This window comes from Corythoichthys intestinalis, chromosome 2 (assembly GCF_030265065.1).
Source record: "Corythoichthys intestinalis isolate RoL2023-P3 chromosome 2, ASM3026506v1, whole genome shotgun sequence".
Classification (NCBI taxonomy): domain Eukaryota; kingdom Metazoa; phylum Chordata; class Actinopteri; order Syngnathiformes; family Syngnathidae; genus Corythoichthys; species Corythoichthys intestinalis.
This window is the reverse complement of record NC_080396.1, coordinates 44,753,029-44,775,426: the sequence shown is the minus strand read 5'-3', so window position 1 is coordinate 44,775,426 and position 22,398 is coordinate 44,753,029. Positions and strand designations below refer to the sequence as shown.

The 22,398-nt window shown below is 39.9% G+C and overlaps 1 protein-coding gene across 13 annotated transcripts; it reads right to left on the bottom strand.

Moving 5' to 3' along the window:
• Positions 1-5,952: 5,952 nt before the first annotated feature.
• Positions 5,953-21,927, bottom strand: ddx4 (DEAD (Asp-Glu-Ala-Asp) box polypeptide 4). 13 transcript variants are annotated; one of them, XM_057822489.1, is made up of 22 exons: positions 21,810-21,927; positions 21,187-21,214; positions 21,036-21,078; positions 20,740-20,823; positions 16,461-16,481; positions 16,335-16,394; positions 16,211-16,249; positions 16,108-16,134; positions 15,353-15,394; positions 15,257-15,283; positions 15,150-15,185; positions 15,031-15,072; positions 14,802-14,944; positions 14,570-14,722; positions 14,340-14,494; positions 8,413-8,542; positions 8,091-8,257; positions 7,263-7,408; positions 7,098-7,197; positions 6,744-7,014; positions 6,428-6,520; positions 5,953-6,337 (listed from the first exon to the last, which is right to left on the bottom strand). In XM_057822489.1, the coding sequence occupies exons 2-22, from the start codon at positions 21,202-21,204 to the stop codon at positions 6,257-6,259; spliced, it is 1,878 nt and encodes a 625-aa protein (XP_057678472.1). In that variant the 5' UTR covers positions 21,205-21,214; positions 21,810-21,927; the 3' UTR covers positions 5,953-6,256. The 13 variants fall into 13 exon arrangements, with proteins under 13 accessions (XP_057678472.1, XP_057678421.1, XP_057678430.1 ...); XM_057822438.1 differs by having other exon boundaries at positions 15,031-15,075; positions 21,810-21,926; XM_057822447.1 differs by having other exon boundaries at positions 15,031-15,075; positions 21,801-21,905.
• Positions 21,928-22,398: the final 471 nt, after the last annotated feature.

The window sequence follows — 22,398 nt, the reverse complement described above, 5'->3', positions numbered from 1 at the left end:
ATGCAGTGATTTCAAAACAAGGCTTTCTGAAGTTCTGCACCGTTTTTGAAAAAGTGTCATAAAGCGGTTCACTACTTGAAGCTTTATTCAATACCTTTGGGTAAATGGAGTTACACTTTGACACGATATCCTCATTTACCTACTGAGGATGTAGCATCAGGAGCCTCGTTCAGTACCTCGCTCAGAGACGAGGTCACCAGGGAAGGGAATCAAACCCAGATGCTTTGGGTTGAGGAACTCCACCACCGAGCCACGCGGTGTGGCCAATGCCACACCAAATCCAATGGAGCCCTGCAAATGTGACACGTTTCCTAAGTGCAATGATACTTATTAACATAGTAAAGTATAATGTGGCAATAAAGTAAAATGACTTGGTAATGAGAATGTCTTAATTCATTTGTAACCCACAGCATAAATTACACCCATGATCAACAGATGAATAAAAAAAGATAGCTTTAAAATTTTTGTCGTTCATATATTATATATTCTTTGGGAATTTGCCTGGCGTACTGAGTGTTTAATAAATGACATCATGCTTAGGTCACTGAATGCTTGAGTAATTCAGGTTTTTTTTTTTTTTTTTTTAATCAAAGGAAGGAACACTAAAGGTATTAGAAGATGCTGGCATTGCAAGATAATTTTTGCCCAACTTTAACAAGCTGGGATACAGTTTTATACATCCCCTAGTATTTAAATGGAACAAGTCAGTGTCTAATTCAGCTGAGTTTTTAATGCTACATGCTAGCAAGGGCGGAGCTTTAAGGGGCCCTGGCACTGGGCCACACTCAGGCCTTGGTCTTTAAGGGGGCCGCGTGGGAGAGTGTAGTGTGTAAAAAGAATGTCTGATGATGTGGGGAGTTATAACCTATAAGGTATAAGTGTCCCAATTTGTCTGTCAGACCCCCCACCTGGAGTGTCGCCTTGAGGGGCCCCATTTACACGATAGCAACGATACACTTACATTAGGTAACGGAAGTGTGACTTTAGGGGGTGCGGCCGTACCAGGGCCTCGAAAGGGGCCCGTTTTGCAGGCTTAAAGTAGGTGTGCTTGGGCGAGGGCAGGATAAAAAAAGGTAAGATGACGCGTGGAGCTTCAAATATAGTGTTTTTTGTTTAATGAAATATTTCTTCCAATTTGTCATTCTCTGAATTGAAAAATAAAAAGACACAAACACACACAAAGATATTGAGTGGAATCCACACGACCTTCATATTTAACAAGATTCTCAGGGAATGGCCACGCAGCATGGTTACGCATTATTTCATCATCATCATCGCGGGAGCATGAGCAGGGCCTACTGTGCCACCAAATATTCATTGTTGATAGCAGGTACTTTTCTTGGAAATCAGTGTATTTTTGTGACCATGCATAACGCCTTATTATTCCCAAATAACTCTGAATCATCAGTCAACAGTACCTTGTGACGAAATGAAGCTGGATTTTCCGACTGTGCTTCTGCATACCTCAAACAAGTCTGTTTGCAGCATGTGTGGAGAAAATCCTTGTTCCGCATCTCTGTTCTGTACAGGTTCTCTGTGTGCAAATGTGCAAGTGTGTTGAGCAATGCAGTGACCCCATGTGCGTTGTTGTTTTTTTACCATTTTCATCATCCTTCTCAATATTTTTCAATTTATTCAACATATTTTTCATTCTTAACAACCATTAGCCATTCATAACAAGAATTTTAGTTGTAGTTTTCCGTTTCTTTACAGTGTTCCTCACTGTGGAAGCTGACAACTGAAATTCATGAGATTTTTTTCAGCCTTCCCCTAATCCTAAATCATGATGTTGAACAGTTTTTCAGCTCATTTAAAGGTGCTATGAAACTACAGCAAGTGACATTAAAATGATAGCAGGCCACATTTTGGACACAACTCCATCCAAATAAAAAAGTGACTGGAAAAGGCTTAATATTTAAATAAGATCTTAATCTGTTTTCCTTTCTCAGCTGCCTTAGCTTCGCCCACCAAAAAATCTCCACACTGAAGACACCCAGAATATAATAATTTATGCAGTCAGCTAGCATGCCACCCATATACTTTCAATTTACTTGTTGCTGTATGACCTGTCACTCTGTCAAAATGTACTAGCTCGCGCAGCACTTGAAAGCTAGACATTATATTTATGACCTGATTTACCTGATACATAATTTTGGGTGGAGTAACTAGGAAATGGGATAAAATGGTGTTGTGCCGAAAAATAGCCGCCCCGCGTGAAATGCCCCCCTGACGGGAACGCTTATTTATAACGCTTTATTGAGGTGAAAACATCAAATGTTTTCATGGACGCATTACAGTAATGAATTTACGACTGCAAAATCAGTTTTAAATAAATAAATTAGACAAAATACTAGTACTTTATTTTAGTAAGAAATCGTGGACTGGGCCACATAACCATCTTTGAACAGAAATGTATTAGTCTACAGGTTTTCACGACCATATCTCAATGACAGTCACACAGGTATGACATTTATTAGTTCAAGCAGAGTAAAAAAAACCAAACAAACATATACTCACGGTACAAAAAAATCGTTTCCATGTCCATCGATTGGTAAGAAAAAGCTGTACGAGTGACGTGTGGGTGCTCAATGATAAAATAAATCAACCAATCAATCAAATAAACGCTCAATAAAGCGTTATAAATAAGCGTTCCCGTCAGGGGGGACATTTCACGCGGGGCGGCTATTTTTCGGCACAACACCTCCAACACCGGCCACCAGACGCTCGCCTTCGAGCCCCACCTCCAAGCCTGGTTCCAGAGGGGTGCCCCAGTAATCCGCCACCTAGTAAAGGGAAACCTGGATCCATTTATCTTATTCATCATAAGGGGTCTTCTGAGATATGCTCAGTCTGCCCCCTACCTTCGACCGGTTTGTTATGGCTGACCCTGCCGGGAGCTTAAAGCCCCAGACAACATAGCTCCTAGGATCATTGGGACACGCAAATCCCTCTACCACGATAAGGTGATGACTCACAGTGAATTATACAAATTCAAATAAACCAAATAGAAGTTCCTAAATCTTTTGCACCTATTTTTTCCCCCCGGTGTATTGCACATTTTAATAGTCTAATAAACCTTTCACTTCATATTACTCTTTCCACTCTTCAAAATGAAGTTGCTGAGCCAAACACCCAGTTACTTAAACAGTGTACTACAACCGTGATTACACCCCTCGCATTTCAGCAGATATTTAAGTATATCTTTTCATGGGACAACACTGACAAAATGACACCTTGACACAATGAAAAGTAGTCTGTGTGCAGCTTATATATAGTTAATTTCCCCTCAGACTATAGCCATTAATATCTAAACTACTGGCAACAAAAGTGAGTACACCCCTTTGAAAAACCGTACATCCCTAAATGTCCAAATTTAGTACTGCTTGTCATCTTCCCCCCCAAAATGTTATGTGACTCGCAGTGGCGCCACCAGGGGGTGGCCACGGCCACCCCTATAAATTGACTGGCCACCCAGCTTGCCAGTATATCGTTAGATTGTTGTAGCATCAGCTATGCATTTCATCCCAAATGAATGCATTCATTTTGTTTTGTTAAATGTAGGGCTGTCAAATTTATCCATAAACGGGCGGTAATTTATTTATTTATTTTTTATTAATCACGTGAAAATATTTATTGCAATTAACGCATTCGCAGTACGACTCATTCACTCATTGCTGCAAACAGCCTACAATGGCGCTGTTTTACTTATATACAGAGATAAGAGGCAGTGTCAAGTAAGTGGAGTAGATACATGCAGTCATTGGGGCCATGCTTTTAATTGGCAAAAGCTTTGTCATTTCTCCCACAGCAACTATAAATAGTGTGGGAAGCGACATGGGGAAGAATGACAGGAGTCGAACTTTTTCTTAACACACTGTAGAGGACCCAACGCAGAGAAGATGTGGCATTTGCAGCCACCACACACAGTCATGGTTGCACCACTTCCCATCACGCATTTGGGCAGAACAGTTAAGTCGCTACAGTATCATTTACTGAAAGCTCAACAAATACACTAGATGGCAATATTAGTCACAATGTACAAACTCACATTTATCCTTTAAGAATTACAAGTCTTTCTATCCGTGGATCCCTTTCACACAGAGAATGTTAATGTTAATGCCATCTTGTGGATTTATTGTTATAATAAAAAAATACGGTACTTATGTACAGTATGTTGAATGTATTTATCTTTCCATTCCAACAATGTACAGAAATGGCATATTTTAGAGATGGTTTGAATTGCGATTGATTACGATTAATAAATTTTTAAGCTGTGATTAACGAGATTAAAATTTTTAATTGTTTGACAGCCGTAGTTAAATGTACACCTTATGCCTAATATATACATAACTCAATAAAACAATTGTTTTGGAACTCAAAATGTTGACGGGACAGTTATGGACTATGCACATTAAATCATTAGTAACGTCAAATATTACAGAATACACCAAAGTATATCAGTAGCCGTGTCCTTACGTCTTTTAGTTTTCCCCTGACCTTTTTACTGCAATGATATAATGAAAACCTGACATTTTGGCTTTTAGTTTTGGCCCCCCCAAGATTTTAAGTGGCCCCATCTGGTCACCCCTATGAAAAATTTCTGGAGGCGCCACTGGTGACTGGTTACAGGATTGCGGTCAGCATTTGCCTGGCACAGCCAGACAGTTCTCACGGCATTTTTCAAACACTGTGAGAATATTCTGGGACCTACCTCCTTAACGGCCTCTCGAGCCAGTACATAATCATCCGTCCAATTAGATTTATTTGCGTGATGTGTTCTTAACGAGCAACGTCACTCTTCCGCAACGGAAGTCGTCTCCACAACACACATGGCAAACAGGACTGCAGAGAATATGTTCCAATCCATCGTAAAATCAGTTTTAAATGACCAAAAACACAAGTCATTGACAAGTCTGTCTCGCGCTGGCAATGTTAATAAACTTTTCCGTTTTCCACTCACGCCACATGAGAGTTGTCGCTTTACCAACGTCACGCCTGCCAGTAGCTGATTGGTCCACTCTGCTGTGTTTGCTGTGGCTTGCGCCACCCTGGAAATTTGATCCGCTCATTGGTCACCAGACTCTATAGCTGGAACAGCGGTGAGTCTAGTGTACCAGGCTATGTCAGCATTGCTGCAGAGATTGAAGAAGTAGGGGGTCAGCCTGTTAGTGCTCAGACCTTACACCGCACTATACATAAAATTGGTGTGCATGGCTGTCACCCTAGGAGGAAGCCTCTTCTGAAGACTGTACACAAGAAAGCCCACAAAGTTTGCTGAAGACATGCCAACAAAGCACATGGATTACTGGAACCATATCCATGGTCTGATGAGACGGGTGGGCTTTCTTGTGTACCGTCTTCAGAAGAGGCTTCCTCTTAGTGTGACAGCCATGCACACCAATTTGATGTAGAGTACGGCGTATGGTCTGAGCACTAACAGGCTGACCCCCCCATCTCTCCTGACCCCTAATCTCTGCAGCAATGCTGACAGCACTCCTGTAACAAGTCACATGAGACTTTGGAGGGAAAATGACAAGCAGTACTCAACCTGGACATTTAGGGATGTTTTTTTTTCTTTCAAAGGGGTGTACTCACTTTTGTTGCCTGGGCTTTTGATATTATTGGCTATATTTTGAGTTATTTTGAGGGGAAAATAATTATATAAGCTGCACAGACTACTTTTCATTGTGTCAAAGTGTTATTTTGTCAGTGTTGTCCCATGAAAAGATATACTTAAATATCTGCAGAAATGCGAGGGGTGTACTCACTTTTGTGATACACTGTAAATGAAAAGTGGGACTTTCCAGTGCAGCCAAAATCTTTGCTAAAGTTTGTCTTGTGCCATCATGGGTCAAATGACCAGTAGCATAGTCACACATTCCATTTACAGCACCTAGTTTAAACTCAACCCGTTTCCACAGCTGAGGTGAAAACTATTTAATACTTATAGATCATAAATTCCAGTTGTATTTGCTCAGAACAAATATTTATTATTTTCCAAGTAGAAGTCTTAAATGACAGGTCCCTCAGATTCTCCCATATTTGAATGATTCCAATTTAAATTGTGAAGAAACTAATGAAAATAAATGCAATATTTTTAAATCCTTGGATGAATGAATAAACACCATACAAACAAACATTTCTCTCAACTAACATCTTCAGAGGTGTTTTCATTGAAAATTTTTGGTCCACACTCAAAACACATAGCACTGTTGAACACAACAAAAAACTGTGCTAAATAAGTGAGCCATCATCTCTACTCCCAATCATCATCATTGTCAGCTGCTGCTGAAGAAGCCTGGGGGGCTGGTGAGCTCTCACCCCCTGCCCGTTGAAACTGAAAACAGTGAAGAGGGGGAAAAAGGATTAGACATATGAAATGTAAGGGTTGGAATTGTGTTCAAAAGAACAGCCTTAAAAAGACTACCTTCCTGGAGTCTGAGGAGCCAAACTCGTTGAAACTTGTGGCACCTCCACTAAATGCAGATTCCTCCAACCATGGGGGCACTTCTTGTTGCGCCTGTAACAACAAAAAACATAACTAAAAACCAAATCCAATTAGCTTGCAAGTAGTCAAACCAAATTGGTTGATAAAAGATCAACTGTGTACATTCTGTGAAGGACATTTTCATCACAGCCAAAGAAAAAATACAGCACCTAACAGGAATTGAAAATGTTGCACAAAAGCAAGGTGGCCACTTAAGGGTAGCAGAGAGCCCAGAGGTCTAATCAATGATCCTAACCTTGGACAAGATTGTGATCAAGGAGCGAGCTAGATGCCCATCGACCTCTGCGTCGTAGAAAGACACCGCCTTGCCAACATTACCACAGCGGCCGGTTCTGCCGATGCGGTGGACATACTCATCAATGTTTTTAGGAAGGTCAAAGTTCACCACGTGCTGAACATCTGGAATGTCCAAGCCGCGGGCAGCAACCGATGTTGCGACGAGAATGGGACATTTGCCACTCTTGAAGTCAGACAAAGCCTGCTCTCGTTCACGCTGTTCGCGATCCCTGAGATGTGATGCGCATTTATAGTACGTTAAAACTAGCAGCTTAAGCAAGCAGACATGCTGAGTCGAAAGAAGAATGCTTGCCCGTGAATGCTGGTCGTTGGAAGGTTCTCTTGGCACAGGAAAGTGGCGATGAAATCAGCTTGTCTCTTCGTTTCCACGAACACCAATGTTCGCTCTTGTCCTGTAAATGCCAACACTTAAGACTACCAGGAGTAATAATGGAGATTTTTTTCAGGTGGTGTTTACCAGTGGCCCCAAGAAGTTCAGTAAGCTTCTCTCTCTTTGAGAACTTGCTGACTTGGACAATTGTCTGTTGAACATCAGTACAAGCACCACCTACTACGCCAACAGCCAGGAACAAGTAGTCAGTCTTGAGGAAGTCTGCAGCCAACCTGTTTATTAAAAGTAATTTATTACTATTAAGCCTGTCAGTCTCCAAAATGTCCTGGACAAAAAAATTGCTTTGCCCGCTGAGCTTCTGTTTGTGGCTGTAATTACAGAGTACTTGTGCTGATGCACTTACCTATTTCCTAAAATGTACAGAATGTTTCAATTTCACCCTTTACAAGATTCCCAAAAATGTTTAACGTACACTCTTTGATCATTTTATGGTCAGTTTTATCATCAATGATTGCCTGTCATCCTGAATTATTTTTTTCTGTGTCTAATGACACAGAACTCCAAATAAATCGAGGTGGTTGCTGGGCATCCCCTTTGTTTGATCGGAGGGACAACGACAAAAGCAAGCGGTAATTTACCAGTAAGTTTCTTAAAAGTGAAAAAGATCGACACCACATAAACCCTTTCAGCGCCAAAGTTGAGAAATTGTGACATGCAACATTGTTGACTTAACAAGCTAGAGCTTCAAAAACGGTGCCCTATGGAGTTACTACTTTGTATCAAAAGAGGGCAGACATGCCATCTTTTAGTAACTACATTCATTCATCTATCCATCTTCTGAACCGCTTATCCTCACAAGGCAACATATTTGAAGCTCTGGCTTGTTGAAGTCAGCAATGTTGCTTGTCACAATTTTGTGACTGGCGTTTAAAAGGTTAATATAAGGAGACAAACCTCTGGATGTCTTCCGGAAAAGTAGCGCTAAAGAGCAGAGTCTGGCGATTCTCTTTGGGTGGCATGCCGGGCGAACCAACCAGGCGACGCATATCAGGCTCAAAACCCATATCCAACATCTTGTCAGCCTCATCCATAACCAGGTACCGCAGTTTAGTGAGCCCAATCTGTGTGTACATGTTAGATGTGAAATACCCTGTATAACCAATCCATCCCAGTGTCTGCCAAGCGTAATGTCACAACTTGTCTGAGGTACCCGCAAGGAATAATCAAACACCAATTTTAGCTTTAAGTGACAAAACAGTACTTTTCATTAGCTTACCCTTCCTCTTCCAATCACATCCAGCAATCTCCCTGGTGTTCCACACACTATGTTGCAGCCCTTGGAAATTTCTCTTAGCTGAAATCCAGTGTTTACCCCACCATATACCACCACAGGGCGCACACATGTCCTACAACAGGAGAGACAATTAAGTTATGTGAATCCAGCATTCGACGGGATTTATTGCATATTCGTCTCGTTCTTGTCAGATGACAACTGGCATTAGTCTCGTAATGTTTGCGTCTCCCAGGACATGTTTTTGGCCAGTCATCGTTATGAATATATTGAAAATATTTTTATCGTCATTATCGTTGACGAAAACAACGCAGTTAAGCATGGTGGTGGCAGCATCAAATGAGATTTTTTTTCTAGTGGCAAGAACTATATTAGCCAGAATTGCGTGCATAAAAACTACAACGTATTAAGACAACCTGGTTCAAAACCCTGCACCAGAATGCTCAGGACCTTAGATGAGGGTGGACGTTAACATTATAACACGACAATGACTAAAGCACTCAGCCAAGACAACGAAGTCGTAGATTCATGAGAACTCGATGTTTGCCCTCGTGTGGCCCATGCAAGAACCCAGAACTAAGGGGCAGTTTACATGGCGACTGCGACACCAAGACGCAATGACTGTGTTGCGGACTGGCCTCGCGTTCGTATGATGTCGGCGACGACGGAACGCAAAGACGCAAACCTTGGAATCCGGCCTCCAAAGTGGAAGAATTTGATTGCAGGGGCTTGACGGGGGCTTGCTCCGCATGCATATCAAAAGCTCCCGCAGTGCGGGACCTGCACCGATAACGTCAGCACTCGTACACGCCACGTTGGGCGTGCGCAGCGGTGCTATTAAACATTAAATACAGCAAATATGGCGGAACGGCAGCATTAATTTACTGTTTTCATAATATTTTTTACTTAAATATGTTGAATGTTTCCATTTTTGTGCTTTTTGTAACAAAAGAAAAATGCCATTGCTTGGAGTAGGCGGGCATGTTGCCTTCCGGGCTGAGGAGGTTCTTGGGGTCAAAGTGCATCATTCGCTGTGTCGCCTTGTAAATCTGCACTGCCCCCTAGGGCCTGGCATGAATACTACATTGTTTTGATGTGGAATTGCGACATTGGTTGAATGGAGACGGTACCATATAGACCCTACCCACGTGACGTCACAACTCGGCTCTCCTGAATGGTACCGCCCAATTGTCCGTCAAAACATAGTGTTAACCTGTTACGGCTACGTACATTCCTCCTATTTACGGCATGTTTTTCTGCTCCTTAACATTAATAATCAAAATGGTGAAGGCGTGTGTGGCTGTTGGTTGCACTAACAGAGAAGATGGAAGGAGAGACTTGAAGTTTTACCGAGGGATCCAAAGAGGAGAGCGAAATGGACGGCTGCAATTCGACGTGAAAACCGGGCACCAAAAAAATCACCACAGACTATGTAGTAGTCATTTTATATCCGGTAAGATGCATTTAAGATATACTTAGAGGGTTTTGGGCTGACAAATAACCACAATTAAGATCATTGCTAGGCTAATCGCCGACAACATACACGTATGTATGTAGTGAGAGTGCTATCGCTAAACCATATAAACATTAAAAGCCTTAACTCCATTGACAAACGACATGAAATACATTAGACTTGACAGTGGATGTGAGCAATAACAAAAGATTTTGAATTGAAAATTTCGTAACTCACCTTTCCAAGCACAAGATAGTAGAGCTGAAACGAGTACTCGAGCAACTCGAGTAACTCGAGTTTAAAAACTGATCCGAGTAATTTTATTCACCTCGAGTAATCGTTTATTTTGACAGCTCTCAGCATCACGTTTTGCTCGGACTACTTTTAATGCGGGACAACGCGCTGTCACGTGCGGAGAGGAAGAAGGGGGAAAAAAAAAAACTTACTGCAGCCGACAGCCGCCACAAACAACGCCGACGTTGCTAAATACTAGCCCATACGATGCTACGTTGGTACAGGTAGCGTCTCATGCGTCTCATAGAGATCACATGTATGTTGAACTAGATGCTAAATGACAGACTCGGCCGCGTCTGGGCAGCTTTAGTAAACAGCCGCCATCTTAAAGCAGTAGAGCGCTAAGCGCTAATAAAGAGCGCTAAGCGCTAATAAAGAGCGCTAAGCGCTAATAAATAAGATTAACGTTCCTGTTCTGAAGTCACGTTAGCCCTGCGGAGGGCTAGGTTTCTATTAATTATGACCACTGTCGATGCTTGGCTAACGTGTCTTACATACAGGCTTTAACATAACATAGCATTGTGGAGTGATGAGGGTGTAAAATAAAAACTTAATCATGCTAACTATCAATTTTAGCTCAGTAGTCATTGCTGGATAAAACACCAAGTAGCACTGGTGCTAATGTGCTCCAATACAGCCTGTATCATACATTTATTTTGAACACTGCAAAAACTCTAAATCCTATCAGGACTTACAGTTTAGACTAACTTAAAACTTAACTAGAACTTAAAAATGGCTTGACACAAAGAGAAATTCAATTGAAAGACGTGGGAAAAAAATCCAAACTTTTAAGTGATGTGTGTTATCAAGCGTAACGGCATTTTTAGGTAAGATATATATATATTTTTTTGTAATAAGATCTAAAGTTTTTTGAGTGAAAGCAGTGAATTAGTCTTTTTTTCTTTTTTTTTTTTTTTTTTTTTTTTTTTTTTTATTTTTTTTATTCTAGTTACATCTGAGATGCAATTGTTGGCTGTTTTCAACAATATACATCGAAAATAAAGACATTGATTGACTGAAAATGGTTCAAAATTAGATGAAATGTCTTGTTTTCTCATGTATATTTATAATTGCTCTTCACCTAAAAATATATTTGTTTTATCCGATTACTCGATTAATCGATAGAATTTTCAGTCGATTACTCGATTACTAAAATATTCGATAGCTGCAGCCCTAATTCTGCCGAATTTTCGTGGACGAGGACCTGTTTCACCCAACCAGCAACGAAGTATTTATAAGCCTCCAAGCTCTTGAAGTTTTTCAAATTTTCGTGAGAATAGGCTGATTTTGTGTGGACAATTGTAAATATCAGCGTAGCAGATGTCAGGCAGACAGGGCGAAGACAGTGGGTCGAAAAACATCGATTTGGGCATCTGGCGACTGTATAGAACGAAGCTTTTCCACATAACGCCTTTTATGCAACACATCCAGTGAGTTTACGGCATCAGAAAGCACCGGGTCTTCCAAGAAATGCATTTTAAATTCCTCGATCAATTGAAACCAATGCTAATACAGAGACAAAATGACGGACAAGTGGGCGGAACCATACAGCGAGCACGTGGTTTTGTGACGTCGGTGGGTAGGGTCTATAGATGAAATTGTTCGTCTTCTCGGACCGTCACCATATAAACACCATATAAAAATCATTTTCACAAAAACAATGCTGTAACTACTGCCAAAGGTGTCTTAGTGTATTCAATAAATTAGAAAAAAAATAATGAAAAAAAATTCAGTGTTGTTCTTTGTGTGTATAATTTTAAAGCAATATTTCCATTTGGGAAGAGGCTGTAAGAAGATGGTGGGGGGCACCGCTGTGAATACAAAACAAAATGCAATGCAATTACACTAGACAGGCGATTGGTGTTTCCAATTTTTGTTTAGTTCTGTGTTGGGAAATTAGGTACCTCAACTCGATAAAAAGAACCTATGAATAGCAACACTAATTTTAACCAGTTATACGCCTTACCTTTACAATAAATTAGGGTTGCAGCTATCGAATATTCGACTGAAAATTCTATCGATTAATCGGATAAAACTTTTTTTTGAGGTAATTGAGGCAATTATAAATATATATGAGAAAAGACATTTCACCTAATATTAAACCATTTTCAGACAATCATTTGTATTTTCGATGCACATTGTTGAAAACAGCCAACAATTGCATCTCAGATGTGACTCGGAAAAAAAAAAAAAAAATCACGGCTTTCACTCAAAAGACTTCTAGATCTGAGAGAGAGAAAAAAAAAAACATTTCTTACCTAAAAATAATTACGTTTACACACTTCACTAAAGACTTCGGTGTTTTTCCCATGTGTTTCAATTGAATTTCCATTTGAGTCCAGCTATTCTTAAGTTCTAGTTAAGTTTAAAGTTAGTCTAAATTGTAAATCCTGATAGGATTTGGAGGTTTTTGCAGTGTTCAAAATAAATATATGATACCTGCTGTATTGGAGCACATTAGGCACCAGTGTTACTTGGTGTTTTATCCAGCAATGACTGCTGAGTTAAATTGACAGCTTTATCTTTTTTTTATTTTACACAGTCATCACTCTACAGTGCTGTTATTTTACAGATTAAATAAAGCCTGTAGGTAAGACATGTTAGCCACGCATCAACAGATATCACAATTGATAGAAACCCTCCACAGGGCTAATGTTACGTTAGCAAGGTACAGTAACAATCTTATTAACGCTGAGAAGTGTACTGCTTTAAGATGGCGGCTGTTTACTAATGCCCGCGAGTCTGAAAGGAGTCTGGCTGCAGCCCGCCTCTCCCAGTACCCTGCGCCGCTCGTCTCAGTACCAATCCCGCAGACAGGCAATGACGCAATACCGCAGCTCTCAGTCTTCTCAGACCGGAAATGTGTCAACCCTAGAGAGAATATTACTTTTTTGTTACATTATATTGTAATTAAGCTATATTAATGTGTTCGTTCATAAAAATGTAAGGATGACAGCAATTTCTAATAATTCTCAATTGGAGTAAATTTTACAATTGACAAACTAAAGTACACGCTGTGATAGGTCACAGGCGATCTTTCAGTCACTAATTAAACCTTTATTGCAGTAATGTGTATTTTAATTTTGATGTACTGTAACCGTGTTTTTCATTTTGGTAATATCAGCAGGCCTTAACAAACTGACTACGCATGCTTAAAGAGTTAATCTCCCAATTTCACCGAATCAATTTAAGGAGTATGGAAATAAAATATTATTTAAATAATGAGTGATGCTGAAACCGAAAATAAAAGACGTGCGAAAAGTAAACTAGTATTTACGTTCGAATGGACGCTAACTATTACAACGATAAAACCAGAAGCTTGGAGCTCGAGCGCTGCTTTATGTTTTCATTTCCGGTCTGAGGAGACTGATAGCTGCGATATTGCGTCATTTCCTGTCTGCGGGATGGGTACTGAGACGAGCGGCGCAGGGTACTGAGAGAGGTGGGCTGTAGCCAGACTCTCTTGAGTCTTGTCATTTCGCATCTAGTTCCATATACATGTGATATCTATGAGACACATCAGACGCTACCTGCTACCACCGTAGCATCATGCGGGCATTGTTAGTAGCAACGTTGGCATAGTTTGTAGCGGCTGTCGACTGCAATCAGGTATAATTGCTTCTTCCTCTACAGACGTGACTTCAGCACACTGTCCCGCATTAATAGTCCAGGCAAAACGTAATGCTTAGAGCTGGCAAAATTTAACAATTCCTCGAGGCGAATACAATTACTCAGATCAATTTTTAAACTCAAGTTACTCGAGTATTTGTTTCAGCTCTAGAATAAATTACCTTAATGTCTCAGGTATGCTCAAACTGTTAGCTCCGTTAAATCAGGACAAAAACACTTGTTTACTACACTGTATTCATAACTGACCTTATTGTTCAGCTACCCAATTGTATGACTAGGTGCCCTGTATTCTAGCCATGTCTTTTCCATTCCTTGTTTTTGTTTTTAACTGTCTTACTGATTTTAATGTGACTTGTTTTTGTTCTTTTATTCCTATTTCTTGTGTTTTGCTGATTTTCATGAGATGTAAAGCACTTTGAATTACCTTGTGCTATACAAATAAAATTGTTTTGCCTTTATGACTGGTGAGACCAGAGACCAAACTAAGATGACAAATTCAAACTATAATGGCACAGGTTGAGTGTGAAATGCATACCCGTAGCTGAATTTCCTTGCTTCAAGGAAAATCTGGTTGATGAGCTCTCTGGTAGGGGCAACAATGATAGCTTCTGGTTCCTGCTGCTCGCAGAAGCTGCTGGCAGCCACACCATCAGCCATTAGCTGCTGCAGAATTGGCAGCAGGAATGCAGCCTAGAGGGACACAAGCACCACAATGGGTTGCACAAACTCAAATCATACATGACGATAACTTCTACAATTTCTTACAGTTTTTCCAGATCCAGTCTGGGCACAGGCCATAAGATCTCGACCAGCAGAGACGATTGGTATGCCATGTTTTTGAACTGGGGTGGGCTTTGAATAACCAGATTTGCTGATGTTTGTTTGCAGGGATGCACACAAGGCTGCCTCTTCAAAAGACTGGAGGATAGGAACAAGGGGACAGATTAAACAGTAGATTATAACTGCCTTTTTATAAGAAATTCATATTATTTTATACCATTATGCCAGGTGGTGGGTTGGTTCCACTAACATCCACAGTGATTTCATCATACTTATCAAAATTAATGCCCTGCTGATAGTGCATAAACACAGAATCCTCATCTTCAGGGAGGGCTGGAGGAACATAGGTGACTTTTGGTCCTGCGGGTCAAAGTGCAAACTTGCGTTACAACCTCCATCATATTGGTATCTCCTAAACAAAATATGACCTCCATATTTTAACTTACGGGCATCACCATCTGGGTTATCTGGCCCTGAGTCTTTAGCATCTACTGTAGTGGGGGGAAACATGTAAAGTCAAATATCACATTTGTGGCACATTTTAAAATCTTAAAAACACTACAACCTTGGGTGAAAATCTCTTCATTCTGTCCACGATATCCTGCACAAATATACAACACTCGGACAAATTATTATATCGTATAGCATTTTTAAACAGGAATTGTCATTTACCTCCTCCAAAGCTGCCTCTGTCATCACCTTCATGAAGGAGTGTCCCAGAGTTAATCCACAATTAGAATTGAACATACTTCAGAAATTCAGTATTACCATCACGGCGGCCACCTCTGCCTCTTCGTTCCCCTCTGAAGTCTATTCAAATATATACATATACAGTATATTTAAATTAACAAGTAGATTACAATCAAAAATAGCATAAACCTGGCAGTTGGTCAGGCCTAGTGGGTGACAAAGATTCACTTATACCATTTATTAGGGTTGGGCCTTTTAATAATTTACTCAAGTATTCTATAGTAAAGAAAAATAAGGTAGAAAATGTTAAAACTTTATTGTAGCCATCCATTACTTCAATTAGGGGGCAGCCAAGATGAAAAGTGATAATTGGGAGAAAATTCCAGACTACATTTCTTAACAATAAGACATTTTAAAGAGGTACTAAAGTCTTTTTGTTTGTTTGTTTCCATATAAGATGTGTCCTGGTTGATGTTTTCTGTGTATTTTTTTTTTTTATGGTATTGCATTTGGAATCGTAATATGGTAGGTTTTTGAAATTGGTCACAATGTGATGTGACACAATGCCTTATGTTAAGTACCTGCCCTCTTCGGTCTTCTACACACACTAATATCTGGAGCACTGAGCATTCATTAAAAGGCTGTCTAGACTGCTTACCACTTCCTCACTGAGCCGCACCAAGCATACATGAATAATGCGGTATTTAAATGTATACATGTGTATTTGCCGTGGTTAAGTACAATATTTCAGGCACACAATCAGTTTCTGTCTTTGACACTTTTTTTCCTCTCTTTTTCTAATTTTAATGTACAATTTCAATTGTTCAACCTACCATTTTTCTCGGATGAATCATTTTCCCCTGTACAATGAAGGACATCTTAATTAAATCGGGAGAATATTGTGTTAAATTAAGGGACACTGATAACAAGGAGCACCGTTGAATGTTCTCCGATTAGTTCCACCAAAGCCACGACCTGATTGAACACGCATAAGGACAACAAGATTAGAATATGTATAATGTGAAGTATGGGCATTTTCCCCATGTAAAAAATGGCTTACCTCTGCCGCCTCTTCCTCTAAATGATCCTTTCTCTCCATCGTCTCTCCAATTGTTCGTTTCTGAAACCCATTTCAAGATTAATACCACCACCCATAAACAAATTGTTTATGAAGCAAAAACATTACCATTGTCATTTTCTTCATTCCCTGCAAACACAAAAAAAATTTCAGACATACAATCAAGTGTTTCATACAAATACCTTTTAATGTTGTATACGACATCACATTAATAGTAGGGTAGAACGTGATCCACCAAGTTTTCAGGTTTGCCAAGAATTTAAGTCTTAATTCTTTATAGTACTGAGAAGCTGTGAAAAATGCGAAAATATAAAAGTGGTATTTTGCTTTCAACTCAAACCCCACAAAATGGCTGCTGGCTGTGTGGCACACAGCTGTGACCAATCAACCAATTGTCTGCACTTTCCATCAACTTGAGAATTAACCACAGCAGGAGGAAATAAAATTCTTACCTTCCAACCAACATAGTCCCTAAATGCTGCATTGCAACTAGACTTAGAAGGTAAAGTTTACAGCTCATTTGTGCATTGTCACCAATTGGAATCAAATGTGAGGGGGAAAAAAAATCAGCAACGTTTAGTAGTAATTTTGGATCAGCAAATGGTCACACAAGCCTAGATTGATGAACAAGTTTAAAAGAACTACAACCGCCCAGTACTTAAACAAGATGCAACATAACACTGCTATCTGTTGGATAATTGGATGAATTACTCAAGTCGGAAATTAGTCAATCCGCAATGAATTAATGAGTCTTCAGAGACAAAACAAAAACAACATGGGAGTTCGAGCACAAATGCAAATTTTATCCTGATACATTAACCATTAAGCATAGCCAGTTTTGTTTGTGTCCTTACCAAGAACAAAGCAAGGGACCTTTTGAGCCCCCCATCTTGGCGATCTGAAATTTGACTCTCATTGTCAAAAAGCCGAAGTTAAGAATTAGTCTAGACCCCCATTGGTGACGAAACCAAACAAATTACAGTATATCTACACTAAGCTAAACTTATTTAAATTTTACGTCGGATGTCAAACAGATCTTGTGTCAAAGTGATATGTTGAGGTACCACTGTGATAATAAAGACTAATAATTCCTATATAGTAAATGCCACCTTATTAATTTAGGACAGATAATTCAACAGTCATTGTTTCAGTGTGTTCAAAGCAACTGTTCAGGGCTGGTCCCGTCCCCCTTCTTACGACACAAATTCAGTCTTTTACCATTTTCCTCAAAAGTTTGCACACATTTTCTTGTATCAGCTTCTGACTCAATGGCCCCCATCCCGTCCCGCTAATCCAGTTCTTCTAAACTACAGGCAAAATTCCTGCTTTACACTCAAATTGCAGTTCTAAAGCATTTTGGAAACAATGTACACATTTGGGCCGTTATTTTCTGTCGTTGGGGGTGGAGTTTAAGAGGGGTAAAAAAATGTGTAAAACCCCATAAATAAATGTGGCTTGACTAGAACTATGTCGTGAACAGTTCAACACTGGTGTGTTCGCCTCTGTTTGGGCCACATTCCAGCACAATGCAAGTGTTGTTGTTGCATTTAAAAAAGAAAGGCGTGTAGGACAATTTGATAATTCAAAAGCACTTTGGCTATTTTGACCACCTCTGTGGGTTTTTTCCAGGGTGGCCTAATCAGCCATTGCTTGGGACCAGAGCCGTATAGAGAGTCACGACACTCTTTAGGCGCTTTCGCACTGTAGGAATTCGAGTACTTGGCTCCTTTAACTATCCCGCCCTCCTGTAGTTCGAGGAGCTACCCTTCGCGAAGCAGTCGTGTTCGCACATGGGGTACTACGCCCAATACGACCTGCTGTGACGTTTTAGTCTGCGCCAGTGACGCATTACTTACTCGCCAGTCGCCACACTCCGCAGCGGCGCATAAGCTAAACGGAAGACAACGAAATGGAGACCGTTGAAGACACCGCAGCAATTCTTTCATGTTTGAAGGGAATCGTTTCCATCAGCGAGCAATCCCAGCGTCTAACGACGAGACCGGTACCGCACATTAAAAGACAACAGAGCCAAAGGCAAGCAATGTTTCTTCGTTTCATGGAGACGGAAAGGGTAGCAGACGACAGTAGAAGACAAAGGAGGCTACGGGTAAGTGTAAAACAATGTATTTGACGTGTTTACTAAGGATGTAAGTGTTCACGTGATGCGTGAAAAGTAAGGGGCGTGTTTGCCGCTGATTTCAGCGAATCACCAAAGAGCTACGTAATATCGTTCCTGCGGCCCCGCGGAAAGTACTCACTTCAGAGTCGGCGCTAAAATGTAGCTCGGAAGACGAAGTCCGCGTCCTAGGTTCCTACATATCCGAACAAACAAAATGACGTCATCCACCCCCAAAAGGGTCGAGGAACTGCGTATAGTTACAACAGTGCGAAAGCGCCTTTTGATGTCACGTGGGTCCTGCAGGGTGTGGGTAGTTCCAAGCACAAACAGCGCTGTAGTGGTTTTCAATGTAACTGACAGCGGTACAGTAATTGCGACATTTTTGGGAAAATGGATCAAATCGCGTATCTAAGTTACTAGTTTAATTATGTCATTACATTATAACATATATTTAAATGCTTTTACATTTGGAGGGGTAAGGCGACAACTGAAAACTATGTAAACTGTTACGCAGAAGGGAACTTTCCCATGTGGGGTGAAAGTTTCATGTTCGTTTTAGCATTTGCACGAGAAATCGACTTTTACATTGAAATGCAAGATGATTTAGGTTTTTCTTTTCTCACAACAATAATACGGCCTTTCCAGAGAATATCTAGATTTCCCTGATTTACCTACTTGTGGTAATATATTAAAGATAACACCATGTATAACATAGTTTGTTCCCAAGTTCTAAATGGCACATCCTAGTTTGTTTCGTCGCATTGACGTATAAAAACACTTGTTTCCCAAAATGTTGGAGGTCACAACTTTAAAAATCTATTTTCCACTTTTCTTTACTGTTGTACTTTCTAATGCTTATATATATTTATATGTGTGTGTACATTTTCCTATTTTATAGACTTAGATTGACCTGAAACACAAAGAAATTATGTTTAATATTTCCCGCTGAACTCAAATTTTGAATATAGCCTCTAATTTTAGTAAAACCAAACCTGTACCTTTTTAGAGGAATTTTTCATTTAGTTTGGACCCAAGCAACACAAATGATTACAAGACAAGAAAATAGTATTATTTTCTGTAACATGATGTAATGTATAACAACAACAACTTATTACCCTTTGATAAAGAAAAAAATTTTTATTCAACAATTGGTGAAATTGGTGTCATGATTCATTGTTTACACCTAACATTTTATAGATCAGTGGCCTGTGATGGTTGGTTGTGCAGCATGGACTCCCCAAAGAACAAGAGCAACAGAAAAAATGGATGGCAATGGTCAGCCATCAAAACATGAAATAAAAGGCTTTTTTTTATTATGTTTTTTGCTATTTGAAAAATGGGCTTCGTGCCCCACAGCCAGCTGGCACCAGCAGCAGTCCCCAGCAGAAGCGGATCTTGACAATGTGACCTAAAAAAAAATATAAAAAAATAAATAAATAAATAAAAACTATTAGTTTTCTATTATAAATTTGTGTATATTGTTTGTTGACATCACTTTTCAATCTATACAGATCTCTAAAATATCATAATATCAAACATTTTGGTGAAAAGAATACAGGTTGTCATGCATTGACTTTATACTCTTCCGTGAGGGTGATACCTTAGTTCAAAGCTTACAAAATCGAGCTAATTAGCACGTGAAAGCCAGTCGTCTACCAATATTCACAAACGTAGATGAGTGAACATCACAAAGGGCCTCTGAAAGAGTTGACAGTTTAAAAGAGGTAGCGACTTAATGAATTTATCCCTGGCGATACATTCCCAGTTAGCGGAGTCAGCTTAAAAGTAGAAGAAAAATCGCTCGTCACCAAGCTAAAATATTTGTATAATTACGCCAAGCACATACAAATAACGCTCAACATATACATTATAAAGCACCTCTTATAGAATATAGACTGTTGAAAATTCAAAAGGGACCGATTTTATCATCAACTTACCTCCGAATATACTTGACAGCCAGCCATTCCTTTTCTATGAATGCGGTCCGGGTCCGCCCTCATCAAAGCCATGTTTGGAACTACGCGAGGCTCCGTAACCCGGAAGTAAAATCGTATAATGGATCCCTATGGGAGTGTTGCGACTCTCTTTATATGGCTCTGCTTGGGACTAATAGGAGTATTTGTCTTGGAAAAGGCCAAATCAGCCTTTGCTGGGCATTCTAGTGATACTGGTACACACTGTAGGGTAAGACAGCTCTATTCCAACTGAACACTTGTAAAACTGAGTAAGGCAGGGCATAGCATGTTAAAAAAAATCATTGTCAGCAACCTGCATTTACTGTACATAGCATTGCAGGAGCACCTGAAGAAAACGAGCTCCGAAATCCACGTCCTCTCCCTCTTCTGCCGCCACCTGGGGGGGGGGGGGGGGGGGGTCAATGTATGAGAAGTATTTCTGGCATCCTACATATGTCCTTTTAATATTACCATTAATCTTTTTGATTGAATTAAACATACCAGGACATGCCCGAATCAAATCTAAATGTAATGCATACATACAGTATAGACAGCTAAATTAAAAGTAATTAATTTGGCTAACACAGTACGAAGAATAAGGTTACATACCACGGTCAGAAAAATTGCTGTGTTGTCCATCAGTCGAAAATTTCTGACAAATTGATGCAGATATGTCAGGTGCAGCCATAATAGGAGCATTAAGGTAGGCCTCCTTTAGTGCAAATCTTACTGTTGATGAAAGTTTCAAGTTTCAGCTCACCTGTCCATGGAAATCCATTTTGATTCACCTGAAAAAAAAAATTCACAGGGGTCATTTATGTGACCAATGTGATAAAACACTTGGAGGACATTTGTTGGGAAAACGTGGCAAAAGGGCCAACCTCGTGAAACAATTGAACTATAATTGTTTGAAAAACTTCACCAATGACTAGTTATCATATACACACACACACACACACAAAATATATATATACACATTAAATATAACCCCAAAAAAAGCCAGCTTGAACTGACATCGAGGACTTTAGGGTTGGCACCCGTGCATTTTTGAGTCGGCCTAGTCCGAAACTAGCAAACAATTTAGAGGGCGCTTGAAGCCAAATGACTAGGCCCGCCGACGACGACGTCTTCTATCACCTAAATTTACGAAGCTTAAAGATTCGTCGTACCTTAAATTGACATTCGAGAAGAAACGCGTAAAAACAGGAGCAATGTAGGCCTTTCCTGAAACCTATAGAGTCGAAATAACCTCTGAAGGTCATTTGCCCTTGACAAAAAAGTTAACGCTTTATCAAATAGACGACAAAACTTAATTACCTACTCACTTCGGGAGATACGTGAAGTAATATCAAGGAAATATAAGCAAAAATATACTTAATGTACGTCAACTCTTTGTCCTGGCAATTGTTTTTTTAGTCGAAGTCTCTTTTTGCGTCGCTTTCACAGACGGTAGCTTCACTGCTTCTCTGTGCAAATTGAGCACGCGGCAAAAAAAAAAAAAACTAGTATAGGATGGCGCGGGTTGCCAGATCAGCGACTTGCCTACCCACTTCGAAGACACTCGACGACACAAATGTAAAGCAAAATACAATTTTAATTAAGTTTAAGTAATCTAATCAGGTTTTAGACAATGTATTAGATGGTTCTTGCGTTAATTTTTAACAGATTTTACGAAATTATTTCAACACCTCGACTTTCCCATGTCCACTCACTTAACTGGGTATTTCTCATACCTGGTGGGGGAGGGATATTGATTTAATAACGCATTACTCATTTTGTTGAGATGTCTGTCCTCATTTAATCGCACATATTGTTTTTTCTTCTTCACGACATATAAATATGTCAAAACACACACACGTAACCAGATGTTTATTAATTAATGGCAACATGCTATTTTTACCAAAACACATACCTACAAAAAACAAAATAGGAAGAACTGGTCATTTTTTCATCTTTCATCTTATTTCCCCGC

What these genes read in the sequence shown, in the direction of transcription:
- ddx4 (XM_057822438.1), bottom strand. An exon ending in TAATCGGAGAACATTCAACG is followed by an intron (nt 16,135 to 16,210) that starts GTGCTCCTTGTT and finishes TTCATTGTACAG; the next exon opens with GGGAAAATGATTCATCCGAG. An exon ending in TGAAGAGATTTTCACCCAAG is followed by an intron (nt 15,076 to 15,149) that starts GTTGTAGTGTTT and finishes CCCCCACTACAG; the next exon opens with TAGATGCTAAAGACTCAGGG.